The 15,338-nt window shown below is 26.3% G+C and overlaps 2 protein-coding genes across 2 annotated transcripts in view; one reads left to right on the top strand and one right to left on the bottom strand.

The window, feature by feature from the left end:
* The window catches only part of LOC136087618 (uncharacterized), a 110,334-nt gene extending 96,928 nt beyond the window's left edge, over window positions 1–13,406 (bottom strand). The window contains exon 1 of the mRNA XM_065810932.1: window positions 13,286–13,406. The gene's annotated coding sequence lies outside the window, so the exon portion shown is untranslated. The remainder of the gene's footprint in view (window positions 1–13,285) is intronic.
* On the top strand, window positions 8,750–10,546 carry LOC136087004 (uncharacterized). The gene is made up of 2 exons (XM_065809508.1): window positions 8,750–10,091; window positions 10,215–10,546. The coding sequence occupies exons 1-2, from the start codon at window positions 8,750–8,752 to the stop codon at window positions 10,544–10,546; spliced, it is 1,674 nt and encodes a 557-aa protein (XP_065665580.1).
* Window positions 13,407–15,338: the final 1,932 nt, after the last annotated feature.

The raw sequence follows: 15,338 nt of genomic DNA, 5'->3' as shown, positions 1-15,338 counted from the left end.
CATTTTTTCTCTAAATCCCCACTATATGAAAATGTTTTATATATGTTTATAACTTTATAAATAGTTTTATAAAATAAAAGTATAACGTATAAAAGTATACGTAGTATAGTATAAAAGTTTATAAACATATTATAATAGTTATAAAAAATATAAAAAATAAGACCAGGTCTTTTAAACTATATCTTATTTAGAAATTTCATAACTTTTATAACTATATCCTATTTATAAACTTCACGACCTAATATAGCTCTTTTACTTAAATAAAGTTAAAAAGTTATAACGCAACTTTAACTTATATTAGTTTTAAAACTTAAATAAATTAAATTAACGTTAACAAAATTTAAGAAACTAATAGATAAGTTTAATGTACGTTTACTTAGACTAAATCTAAACGCTTTATATACCTTAATTAGACTAGATTTAAACGCAAATTAAACAAAATCTATACGCTTTATATACGTATAATAATCCTATAATAGACGTCTAAAATACGTTTGAATATAGACGTTTTATGGACGTTTGTTCTTAACGTTAATCTGGATTTCATTCTAAACGGATAATTGACCAAATCTGAACGTTTTGTTGAAACGTTGTTTTGACGTTTAGTAGACGTTTGTGTGTTTACTGGGCTCATTTCAAACTTTAATTCTAAATGACGTTGTTTGTATTTATCTTTCATTTTATTAAAGTTTGTTGAAGTTTTTTTTAGCAATGAGTCACGCTCATCTAAAGTCTTTTTATCCAACCAGTCTAGTGTTTTGTTTTTATACCACATAGTATAAGCTTGCATAGTTTGTAATTTGGCATTTGGCTTTGTACGAATTAAAAGATCTAATACCGCAAAGTCACTTTCTGACGCTTTGTTTGTTGTTGGAACATTCTCTGCAGCCTTACTTATATTCTAAGAAAGATGCCAATATTTACCTCCAGGAAGTTGATCAGCAGATTGTCTTTTCAGAACAACTAACAAAGAATGACAAATTACTTCTAATGTCTGCTGTATTAAAACATTACAACCAGTGTCATTAGTCTCTTCAAATAAGTTATCATACAAAATATCTTTATGAATATTAACATCACTTGGACTGAATATAGGTGTTTTCGAGATCATAATCGATGATGCATTTTTACACAAATCTGAAAGTTTCATTTTTAGGGTTAACAAAAATGGATTCATATCAAGAATACTCTTTTGTGATTCAATTATCCGCCAAAGTGGACCTGTAACTATTTTATCAACTATTCCAAGAGCCCGCACTTCTGCTAACTATAATTTGGTGCTAATATCTTCTTTTACTGCAAGTAAGAGATTATTTTGATTTGGCCAATTTTGAAGAAACTCTAAAATATCTTTTGAATGAAAATACAAAGCTGCACCATTATGATATAATATTATATCTGTTACCAACAAAGAGGGCAAGCATACGCTTACTTTGTCCTTAACCAGTAAGAAATGCATTAAAACACCCAGCAACTCCAGCTTCATCACTTCCCCTTACATGAAAAATATTAATCTAGTGGCACCTGATTTAGCAGTATTGAATGCAAAAATATTTTCATAATTACTACTTAAAACTAACTTTTCGAATGAGTTAATTGTTTTATCAGTTTCTGTTGCAAAGTTAGATAATAAATGCAATTTACAAAAAAAATTAGACATTTTAATGAAATCTGTTTGCTTGCCTTTTTTTAAACCTTCCCAGTTCTTTATAACTTTAGGCAGTAACTTTTTCATCATATCTTTAAGTTTTAAATTAAACAGTGGATTAACTGGCCCAACATCTGACATGGTAGTTTTAAAAGAACATACAAGGTTAGAAAAATCGTTTTCCTTGTTGCTACGTAAAATGTCAAGTATATCATCTAATGTTTTGGTTAACGCATTAATAGTACAATCTGCATCACTGCCAGCCATTCACATAATCCAAAAGATAAAGTACTTCCATTTGTGGTAGTAACTTGGAAATTTTGAAAGTGTCTATGATGTTTAGTGGTACCGTCACTGTGAAGACAATTGCCCGAATTAATTTCTAGCCTCAATCATAAATCGAGATTTGGTACCAATTGAGGGAAGCTTCTCTATATCTATCTTAGCTAGTTTTTTTTTAAAACAATTGTGATAACTTCATTAACTTTGTTCATTCAAAAAAACTAACTCCATAATAACTTCTCTGATATCATTAGAATACCTTCCGTTTTGAAATGTTATTATTCTGCGATCATGGAGAAGACAACTTAAATTAAAACCTTTATTTTCTTTGGTTAATACTCTAGTGTTAGGAGAGTCGGTATCCTTTTCAGGATTATTTAAACTGTTAGAAGACAAATTTTCATGTTTATTTACTACCATGCTAAACTTCTTGTTTACATAATACAATTTTTTGCATGTAATTCTTTTTTCTCATGAAGGAGTGCAACTTTATTGTCACTTTTTTCAAGCTTGACTAACAAAAGTTTAACTCTTTTATTAAGATTTTTAATGACTTTATTATAAAAGTCTTTTAATTCTTTTATTTCCTTATTTTGTTTCTTTTTTAATCGATGAATCTTTGCTTTATTACTTGCATATAATAGTTTATATGTCCTTCTAGGGTTGTTAGATAAATTTTTTTATATTACTAATACGAACATTAGCAGATTTGAACTTATTTATACAACCAGATGAAGCAAGTTTTAATTTTTTAAAACAGTTTTTCGAGGTTTGTTGGTTCAATTTTTTTTTTTTACCCTTCGTTTTATTTTTTTCATTTGATATGCATAATTCACAACTAGTTTCCGAAATAGGCGGTTTGAAGAGCATCAGCTTATATAATCTCTTCTTTTATTGTTTTTTTTTAACGATTTAAATTTATTTACAACAATTTTAATTTTGTTGTACAAGCTCAAATTATTTTCGGTTACTGAAACAAAATTGGAAAAACGGCTTCTAAAATTCGAGTACCCCATTTTCAAAGATTTATCACTCAAGCACAGATACCAATCATAGAATTCTTTAATTTTCATTATGATAAGGCTAATTTTATACAAATACTGTATTATACAATCAAATTATTTTTTTTTTTTTGCAAATTATTTACCGAAATAATTTTTGAAACAATATTAAGACGGACTAAAAGGAAGAAGAGGATAGGATTAAGCAGGTTTTAACTTAAATTTAAAAGTTAAGCTGATTACCCGAATATTAGCAAAAAATTTTTTAAAGTTATTTTAGACCAACTTATTCATCACAAAACCAAAGAAAAAAAAAAATAGAAACAAAGAAAAACAGTTATATATTATTTTAAAGGATGCTAGAACGCAAATAAAATAACTTTAAGCTAAAATAATTACAAAAACTTAATTAAAACCGCTCCTACAGCCAGATAAACTGATATTGAAAATTCTAGCAGATATTTTATGAAAGATTATTCATTTTACTTTTCGTCAAACGTTTTACTATGGCATAGTAGATTAAAAAAATTGGTCTAAATTTAATCTAAAAAAGTCTTCTTTATATATAAAAAACCGCAAATTTTGTCTACGGAATTTGTCACGTGACTGAAGTGCCTAACTTAAGTTTCGCACTTATTAACCAAAATAATTGGATTTCAATTTACGCAAATAAACATCAATATATTATTATAAAGTCTTTAAATGAGTTTAATATGGTTTAAACGCATTAAAAGACCTCATTTGTACATAACTGTTAATAATACTATTAGTTCAAGATGTTATTGATTAAGTAATTTTAATCGGTTTGGTGATAAAAAAAATCCTCCCATTTTTAAATTATGAAACTTTATGAAACAATTTTTACATTACTTTTAACATGGTTTAATACCACTCAAAACTTGTACTTAAATCATTTTAAAATGAAATCTTGTATTGTGTTTTATTTATAATTTCATGGATAATATTATTTTTATTTATAAGTTAAAAAAATAAAATTACTTAAAATTTCTGTTATTTATGCAATATTTCTTCTGTATTAGTATATCATTTTAGAAAAAGATTTTTTTTTTAAATACAACCTACTAACAGGTGAATTTGGTATTTCAGCTACATATATATTAGTTTTTTAGATTTATTCCCAAAAAATACAAAACTATAATTCGTCGCATGAGAATTATAGGGTTCTATCTGCATTTTTTTATGTTAAAAGAATCTAACAATTAAAGTTTTAATTAATAATTAATAATAAAAACAAACAACTTTAAAAATATTATGAATAATAATATATTTTTAATAATGAAACCATAATAACATAAACGACTTCTAATTTATAACTTAAAAGATTAATAGCATTAAAACATTTTAAAATTAAATATCGAAAGTTAAGTTCTCACAACACACAAAGTTCACACAACATTCTCACGCGACGAATAATTGTCAACTAAAATAAACTTATTAAACTCAAACTTCAGAAAAACACTTAATCATTAATTTTTAATGATATGTTTTTAATGACTTTATTGTGTGCGGATATTTGGCAATAATTTTATTTTTGTCTTCCTCTTCATTCGTATATTTTACAATAGAAAAGTAATAATTTATAACGGCAAATTTAGGAAAATAAAAAACTATAAAAATTAAAAATCAACCACTGCATTAAAGGATGTTTTTATGTAATAAAAAAAAATAAAAAATAATTAATTAATAAAAAAATCAATGACGAAATTAAATTTGAAAAAAAAAATGAATTTGATGATTATCAAATTAATAATAATAAAAACAAGAGTAACTTGAACAATATTATAATATTGCTTGAAAAATACAAAAGATTTTATAAACTAAAGTCACTTAAAAAAACTTAATTTTCTTCGTTTTTCTGCAACAAATTTCAAGTCCGCGTCATTTGATTACTTATTTACGAAAAAAGAGTTGAATTAACTTTTGCTCCAAACTTTTGAATGAGAAACAAAATTTTAATGTCAGACGAACTTATAACTTAATTAAAGATAATATTTTAAATCCCATAAATAATTGGGGAGGTTGCTTAAAATTTATATGGTCATAGTTTTTGAACACTAAGAGACAATTATATGACATTAGAGACTTGTTAATGAACTGAAATTTAGTTTAAAATGTTAAAAAAATGTATATATAAATGTTATAAACTCATCGCTCTCACACTAATGGCATGAAAGGGAAGTTAACATTTTAGGGGTTTATTGTTAACAGACTCCGATTATTGTCATACTTTTGAAAAGCTTTACATAAACATGAATATATAAATGTTTGGAGCTTGCTCCATGTTGTTACATAAAGTTAAATTTTAAAGAAAAGAAAAAAAGCTTGCTACGGGCCTGATTTTAAATATGTGATTAAATATTGTGATTTTGAAGTTATTTCATCTGTATGATAAAATAACATCAAGACACTTTTCTTCACTTTTCATTTATAAGTTTAAACTTAAAAGTGTGCTTTTTTGAACCATCCAACTTAATTCGATATATTAAATAAATTAAAATAAGCGGTTGTTATATTGTTATAAAAAGGTATAATTTTTTTTTTAAGTTATTTATTTTTAGTTTTACTTTTTTAACTATTTTTTTTTTCTTATTTATCTTGATGTTTATATCTTATATCAGTTATTTATAAGTTTTTTTTAAAAGACTGTCTGGTTTATTGTTCTTTCTTTGGAAATGACTCTGCATTTTGCAATTTTATTCTAAGTTTTATATTTTGGCTTCTTTTATTCAGCGTGGTTGTTGTTAAAAACCAATCTAACTAAAATGAAAGTTTTTCTTGATATGACTAACTAGAATAATTGTTAGATAATAGAATAATAAAGGAATAATAGTTGTTTGGAATAAACTAATTGAAATTAGTTCATTCCAGAAATAGTTTTATGAATAGCTATTATTAAAAAAACAAAAAAAAAATTATTTCTGTTAGAGTGGTTGTTACGATCAGGGTCGTCCAGGGCTGACCAGAACTGTCCCAAACGAAGGGTAAAAGGCTTTCCCGATCCTCTTACCTAAGCTGTTAAATATGCATTTGATTTAGCATATTTGTACATTTAGCATTTAAGTTGGCAGGTTTTGAAGCATAGTTGGCAAATGTCAAGTATCCAGGATCCGTTTGTTTGTGTGTGTATTTGTCTCTAATTGGCAAAAAATACATAGAACCTCCCCCCCCTTCTCAATGAGAGACCTCTACAGGACGGCCCTGATATCTACCACGCTGATCAAGAGAAGCAACATGCAGTAGCATAGCTACAAATATACCCAGCTCCTTTATAGTAAATTTTATCAGGGGCACTAACCTATTTCCTCCAGAAAAAAAAATTAATACTAAAACATATAAAAATCAAAAAAATGCCTTTGTAAAGCTTTTTGCAAAAAAATTTTCTTTCTAAAAATTTATAAACCCAAACATTAAAAAAATATATATATATTAGAGAAACAAAAGAAGGGTACGACCCCCCTTTCCCAGGAAACAAGTTTAACATGCTTGCTCATTGGGACTACACCAATGCTGTCAAAATAAAGGAAATTCATATTAAAGTCTAAAAGATAAAGTAAAATTAAATAAAAAACAAAGACATTCAAAAAAGTGGAGTTATCCAGTCAACTCTGAAAACAATTTTAAGATGTAACTTTATTAAATTTACAGCAATGTTGGATGTTTCAGAGCTCTAGCTAGTCAGGAAGGTAGTAAAAATCAATCGTAAGATTCCGGGACAGCTGATAGCCGACAAACATCTTTTGAAAAAAAATTAACGCTTGAAAAAAAATTACAAGTTTATTCTAAAACACTATTTTAATTGAATAAGTTTTTATTTTTTCAATCATCCTTGTGCGAGTTGGACACCAACACAACAAAAAGGAGGTTATTAGGATGCCCACAACCTATAGTAGAAGATTGAAAGCTTTCCTTACCATGTTTTTTCAAATAGATTATATATGATAAAACACAATAAAATATAATATATCTGACAAACACTCCTTTAATCATATAAGTTATATCAGATAGTTTAAACGACTTAAAATTTGTTGAAAAATGTTTTAGCAGTTGATATCCTTGCGGATACCAAAAATGTTATATTACGTCATATTATCATAACTAAATACTTGATTGAAAATGCAAATTTATTGAGTTAGTCAAGGTTCACACATGCATGAATTACCCATAGCTTAGAAAATATGCCCCTTCCCCCCCCCCCCCCAAAAAAAAATAGTTTCATTAAGGCCACAAATCTATTTCTGCTCAACAACAACAACAAAAAAAAATCAATGATTATTTAGCAGCTCCTTTTAGCACACATGCAACAGGGAGACTAAAAAATATCACTGCGATAAATCCAGATTTTGCATATGTTAAGTTAAATGTTGATTACGTCATATTTTAAAAAGTCCTTTGTCGTAAGAACTTTATTACTATTGCTATATTAGATATTGATTTATTCGTTAAATAACATTACTGCATGTCCAGTTTTTCCCATGCCTAAAATCATTTTTATAATATGGCAAAAAATAAATAAAAAATTTAACACGATATGATAAAATGACGCGCAGTTTTGAATATATTTAAAGCAATTTGTTTAATACAAATTAAGTTGTATGAAAACTGTAGTAGTAACCACTTGAACTAAAAGGTGTTTTTGAAGTACATTAAAATATCTTTTTATTAATAATTTACTTTTTTTAAATGTTAATAGAGCATCTTTTTAAAATTTACAAGTTTTACATTTAAATTTTAAAGTTTCAATTAAACTCTTTTTTTGAATTAATAAAATTTATATCGCCTTAAAAAAAAAAGGAAAAAAAGTTTTTTACTGTTTGGTGTTTTATCTTAATTTTTCTAAACAAATTTTATATATAGATAAATTTGTTTAGAAAAAATTCATTTTTTTCGTGTTAGATAAACGCGCGCGCGTAAAACTTTTTTTATTTTTTTAATTTATTTTCTTTAAACACAAATTCAAAAATAATTATTACTTTTTCTTATAAATATTTTTGAATTGATAATATTAAACGCTCATCAACTAAAATAAATAAATGTACTTTTATATAGTATAGATAAAAATCTTCGATTTTGAGCAGCATATATAATATGTAAAAGCAGAGAATTACTAGTCGTTGAAGGTTTTCTATACTATTTGCGTCAACCTAAAGTTATTCATATTATTTGTATAGATGTTTCATGGTGTCACTGCTGTATAAGACAGACATTAAAAATATTTACTTAAACGATTTTTAAAAATATATTGAATAGCATAAAGGAACAGCATAGTTTTCTAAACATATTACAAAATTTTACTTGCTTATCATAATTTCGGTGTCAAACCATTTCTTTTACAGATCTACATATCAATTTTATAAATGTCTTAAGGGACGGATTCAGCATTCTTCGAAGCTTGAGCTTCCAGAAAAGAAAGCTTATACGTTTACACTTATGTTAAATAAGGACGTTTTGCAAAAAAACTACGGTAATTGGGAAGATAAAAAGCCCTAAACTTTTGCAGCAACTGCCCCAAGCGTGAGAGCAGTAAGTTAATAAAACTTTCAATGTACTATTTGTTGAGAATGATAACTACGTAATTATGTAATACAAATTACGTAAATGCGTTCATGTGGAACGCATTATAAAAACGTGCATAAATATAGGAATTAAGAAACTTTGTAAGAGATTAGAATTTGAGTTATTTTAAAAAATTGTATAAAAATATCTTTATTGATTGATCTTGAAATAATATATTGAACCAAATATATAAAAGGGTTATATACTTAAGCGGATCACAACAATTGGCGACGAAGATAAAAACATGGCAAAAGCAATTAGAAATTTACCAGGTATAGAACAATTTATTATAAACGAAAATGATACAACAAATATAGATAAACGGTGGGAAATATGGAGAGAAGATTTTGAGCTATATTTAATGGCGACAGGAGTTACGCAAGAGGCGCAAAAAAAGGCGTTATTGTTGCACTTAGCTGGAAAAGATATAAAAGAAATATACAAAACTTTAAAAGGAAAAGGTACTGATCATTACAATGCAATGTTTGAAAAACTCGATCAATATTTTAAACCAAAAAAAAACATCACGTATGAACGATATATTTTTAAGAACATAAAACAAAATGAAGAGGAGAGTACTGTGAGTTTTGTTACTCGGTTACGGAAACAAGCCGATTATTGTGCGTTTTCAGATATCGCTGAGGCAGTAAAGGATCAATTTATATCAGAATGTCATTCTGTGAAACTGAAGCAAAAACTTCTCAAGGATAGAGAAATAAACATTGATAAATGTGTTGAAATTGGTCGCAACATGGAAATATCAAAACAACAAGCAAAAGAAATGTCAAATAAGAAATCAAATCAATGCACCGAGGAGATTGACGTGGTAGATCATTTAAAAAAATTAACTATTTCCAGAAGACAAAAACAAGCAACAGATTTAAAATCAGGAAGTTATCAAAGTGAAAGTATAGGTAAAAGAGAGAATGACTTGTTTCGATGTGGGGAAAAATATTTTGTTGGACATCAAAAAGAGTGTAAAGCTAATGGAAAAACATGCTATAAATGTCAAAAGAAAAATCATCTAGCCATTTGTTGCAGAAGTTTTTCAAAAACGCTTCACAGGACAATACAGCAAGTTAAAGAGATAAATAATAAAAACAAAAGTGAAAGCAGCTCAGAAAATGAATTAGAGGAAGCCCTTGCCCTAACATTTAGTTCAAAACAAAGAGGGCAATCCTATAAAACAAAATCAATAAATGTACTGGTAGAAAAAGTTATAATAAAAATGATTATTGACTTAGGTTCTAGTGTTAATTTGATTGACAAAAATACTTTTGAAAGGATTAAAAACCACAATCCAAATTTATTATTAAAAAAATCATCAACAGTAATATTTCCATATGCTTCAACGCCTCTAAAGTTGATAGGTTGTTTTAAGGCTGAAATTAAAACAAAAAACAAAATAACTACCAACAAAATCTATGTTGTAAACAAAAATAATGCTGGAAACATCATGGGAATTGAAACTGCAAAGGAGCTAAATATTTTAAAAATTGATGAAAATGGAAACTTTGTGCTCAACAAAAATAATGGTGTAAATTCAGTGGCTAAATCAAATGAAACCAAGCAGCACTTTAATGTGTGTAAAAATATTGATGATTAAACTAAATTTCCACTAAATCAAAAAGATAATAGTTTGCATTATTTTGATGTAAATTGTAAAGTCACTTTGAAATTCAAAAATGATTTATTAAAATTGATTGCAGATTATGAAGATATATTCAAAGGACATGGTAAGCTAAAAAACTTTCAATGCAAACTGCATGTAGATGAAAACATACAACCAATTGCACCAAATTTACGTCGCTATCCTTATCACCTTCGAAAAGATATTCGAGCAGAACTAAGACGTCTTGAAGAAGCTGACATTATTGAAAAGGTTGAAGGACCACAAGAATGGATTAGTAATTTTGTAATTGTACCAAAAGCAAATAAAACGGTACGATTATGTCTTGATGCTAGAACCATCAACAAAGCAATTAAACGTGAAAGATATTTCATCTATTATGGAACCCAATACCTACATTGGATTCCATAATAGATGAAATGTACGATTCAAAAATATTTGCTAAGTTAGACATTAAAGAAGCTTATACTAAGTTAGAGCGAGATGTTGAGTCCAGAAAGATCACAAATTTTCAAACAGATGAGGGAGTTTATCGACACAAAAGATTAGTATATGGTATTAATAATTCATTCGAGATTTTTCAAAAAACTATGAAACAAAGTTATGGTAAAATAGATGGAGTAAAATTTATTAGTGATGATATTATAATATTTGCATCAAATAAACAAGATTTATTAAGGAAGTTAGAACTATTGTTTATCAAAACACGTGCATTAGGTTTAAAGCTAAATAAAAAAAAGTGTATTTTTGCTCAAGAGAAAATAAAATTTTTTGGTATCGAAATATCCAAAAATGGTATTAATCCTGATCCAAACAAATTAGAGGCTATCAAGAATGCAAGACCACCAACAACTCTAAGTGAACTTCGTAGTTTCCTGGGTTTATGTACATAGGTGTCAAGATTTATTAAAGGCTTTAGTGAATAAACAACAGCATTACGTGAACTATTAAAAAAAAATACAAAATTTAAGTGGGTCAAAAAACATAATGATGCTTTCAATATGCTTAAACATAAATTATCAAGTGAATCGGTTTTGGCTTTTATGATCCGCACAAAGAAGTACAGTTAATTACTGATGCAATTAATCATGCTATAGGAGGAATACTTTTACAAAAAGAGGGTATTGGAATCAAACCAATCTGCTATATAAGTAAGTCACTGACAGCAGCTGAGTTAAAATATAGCATTACAGAAAAGGAAGCTCTTGCTTTGGTATGGGCAATTAAAAAGTTACAATTGTATCTGTATGGAAAAAACTTTAAGGTCGTAGTGGACCACAAACCGCTCAAGTTTATATTTTCATCCAGTTCTAAATTAAATGCACGCATTGCAAGATGGCAAATCAAATTGCAGGCATATGATTTTGATATAATGTATAAAAAGGGAGAAGAGAACATTGCAGACTTTATATCCAAAAACTGTATCCCAAGTAAGGTACCCAATGAGTCAGATGAAAATGAAGTGGCAGCTTATGTAAACTTTTTAGTGACAAAAATGGCACCAAAATCAATATCACTTGAAGATATAAAAATGGAGACAGCAAGAGACATCAGTTTAGTTGCAGTAAAGAATGCATTAGTGTCTGGTAAATGGCATGACAACCCAATACTGGAACCATATCGTATATTTAAAAATGAGTTAACTGATCATGAGGGGATTATATTAAGAGAAACAAGAATTGTCTTACCAAAGTCTCTTCAAAAAAGAGCTTTACAAATTGCACATGAAGGACATTTAAGTGTTGAAAAATGCAAAGGATTATTGCGTCAAAAAGTGTATTGGATCACTATGAATAGTGATATTGAATCACATATTAAAAAATGTCTTGGATGTCAAGCCAATTCACGCATGCCAGATCCTGAACCAATTAAAATGTCGATTTTACCAGAACATGTTTGGGATGAATTAGCGATGGATTTATTTGGACCATCACCATCAGGAGAGTATTTATTTGTTATAGAAGATATATATTCCAGATACCCATTTGTCGAACTAATGAAAATCACAACAGCACCAAGTATTATAAATAAACTAGAAAGACTGTTTGCCATATTTGGTTATCCTAACAAAATAAGAAGTGACAACAGTCCACCATTTCAAAATGAGGCTTTAAAATTGTATTTAGTTATTGTAGTAGATGAAGAAGGAAACGAGTTGGCGCGTAACATACAATTTATAAAAAAGATTTTAAAACCTGATGAGTTTATACAAAAGGAAATACAAGTTAATGATAACGAAAGAACAAAAGCTGAAAGAAAATCGTTTCCCAAGCGAAATCATTAACCTGTGAATATTTTTCATTAAGTATCAAGATCTATTAACCTGATAAGAAAGGTTTTTCCCAAACAAGGGGAACTGTTGAGAATGATAACTACGTAATTATGTAATACAAATTACGTAAATGCGTTTATGTGGAACGCATTATAAAAACGTGCATAAATATAGGAATTAAGAAACTTTATAAGAGATTAGAATTTGCGTTATTTTAAAAAGTTGTATAAAAATAACTTTATTGATTGATCTTGAAATAATATATTGAACCAAATATATAAAAGGGTTATATACTTAAGCGGATCACAACACTATTCTTTAATATTCTTATATTCAAGTATATTCATCATTCAATTTTAAACTTTATACAATAATATCTTAGCGTTCAAAAACTATGACAATATAAAGACATAACTCCCCTCAAATAGATGGTGTTACAAATTTTACAAGGTTATAAATTTTGAACGTTAAAAGGTTGCGTGAAATTTAAAATTATGTATATATATATGTGTGTGTATGTATGTATATATATATATATATATATATATATATATATATATATATATATATATATATATATATATATATATATATATATATATATATATATATATATATACATATATAGATCTCAAACAATAAAAAATGCTCGATCCGCCCCTGGTTTCGATAGTAAGCCTAAATAACCAGGGCATTAAATCTGTAGGCATCTTAAAAACAGTTTGTACTATATTTAACTTTTAAATAAAAAATAACACAAAGTACTTTTTTTAAGTTAGATTTTTATTTTAAGTTAGAAGATAAACTTGTATTAAAAAATTTGTATATAACTATACAAATTTAGTTCTAGAATTTCTATAAAAGAAATAAGTTTTTACCTTTTTCATATCAAATCTTTAAAAAAAGCCAAAGAAAAACCGAAGTATAACGTTTTGAAATAATTTGGTGTTAACTAGTTAAACTTATGCATATTTCATACCTCATTTTTAAGTAAGCTTTTTGAAAAAAAACCGAAAAAAAAACTGAAAGGTCTGATTTCAAAAAGAATTTTAAATGTGCATTTAAAAAAATGATAGAAATCTTTTTTTTGTTTTGTTTTTGTTAAATCTATTTTTTATGGTTTTTTATTATATGCATCTATTATAGATCAATGCATATTATAATGATAGCTATGTGCATACATTTTTACATTTATGTTAGAGTTTTGACTCGAACCACATCCTTGTAGTTTTTTTGCAATAACAATTTTGTTTAAAAAATATCACCTTAAAAATTAATTTTTCTTTTACAAAGTATTTTCATAAACGTATATTCATTAACAGGAGCAACAATTGATATTTATATTGTTATTTTGGCTTTTAAAATATGTGTTTAATTAATTTAAGTAATAAAAATTTAAAGAATATTTTGCAAATTCTAAAGAATTTTGTGTATGATTTATGAATAAAAAGTTATTGGGTTTTTGATTTAAAACTATCCGTAAAACTTTGTTTATAACTGATTATACTGTGATTATATTGTAGAAAAGTTTTTTCAATCGAAACATTATGTAAATATATATATATATATATATATATATATATATATACATATATATATATATATATATATATATATATATATATATATATATATATATATATATATATATATATATATTTTTTTTTTTTTTTAATTAAATTAGTAGACAAAATTAATGATTTAAACATTTACATTTGTTTAATTTTAATTTTTGAGTTATAAAAACTACGCTGTTTAGTTTTTGTCTTATTCGGTTTAAAATGATGCTCTTGTTTTCGAAACTTATAAAAAATATTGATTTCTTAAAGTAACATTGCATTATATTTAGATAAAACCTTTTAACCATCTATTGTTGAGTTAAACAAGGAATATAATAAACTTTTAAACACGTCCGACATTATTCAAACAACAATAACAGTTAAGCTTGCGACTGCATTATTTATACTTCCTAATTTTACAAAACTTAACAAAAAAAAATTTTTTTAATGAGTACAGGGGAGGATGGGGTAAGATGACGAATGGGGCAAGATGACGACCTACCATTATTTTCAAAATTCAACTAAATATGAAAGCTGACTGTAGCTGAGAGCGATGTAGATTATATCTACTAGATTTATTAATGTTTTCTTTACAAATATTATTTTCGGGATGAAAGATAAGTATTAAATAAGGTTTTTCCGATATTAGGAAAAAAAAAAATATTTACTTGCATTTGATCTTTTAACTAGAAGTTTTAAAAGTCTTATGAAATAATAAACAATATTATTAAAAGATAAAACTTAATAAAATAAAAAAATAAAATAATTAAAAGGATTATTTTTAGATAATTAAAATTTTCTAAATATTGTAATTTACACAGTTAAAATTTTTATTTTGTTCAGCCTCATATGATTTATGAAATACAGACTTATGATTTATGAAGACTGTAGTTCAATTGTTAATTACCAAACTTCATTGACATGACAATTGACATTTTATTCTGCTTTTGAGTTGTTTTTTTTTTTTTTTAAGTTTACAATGTTAGTCGTGTTACATAATTCATAAGCCGTAATACATAAACATAAGTCGTAATACAATTACGCAAATAATACAATTCAGCGTACTAACAATATAAAGCTAGGTTTCCAAAAGAAGATCATAAGGATCTTATCATCGGAACCTTAAAAAGTAATATTTATAACGTATATATATAAAATAAAAATAAAAAAATATATATATATATATATGTAAAACACATACGTATACATATACACATACACACACATACGTACATACACATATATATACACATATATATATACACATATATATATATATATATATATATATATATATATATATATATATATATATATATATATATATATATATATATATATATATATATATATATATATATATATATATATA

Source organism: Hydra vulgaris, chromosome 11 (genome assembly GCF_038396675.1).
Source record: "Hydra vulgaris chromosome 11, alternate assembly HydraT2T_AEP".
NCBI lineage: Eukaryota > Metazoa > Cnidaria > Hydrozoa > Anthoathecata > Hydridae > Hydra > Hydra vulgaris.
This window is presented reverse-complemented; position numbering and strand designations above follow the sequence as displayed.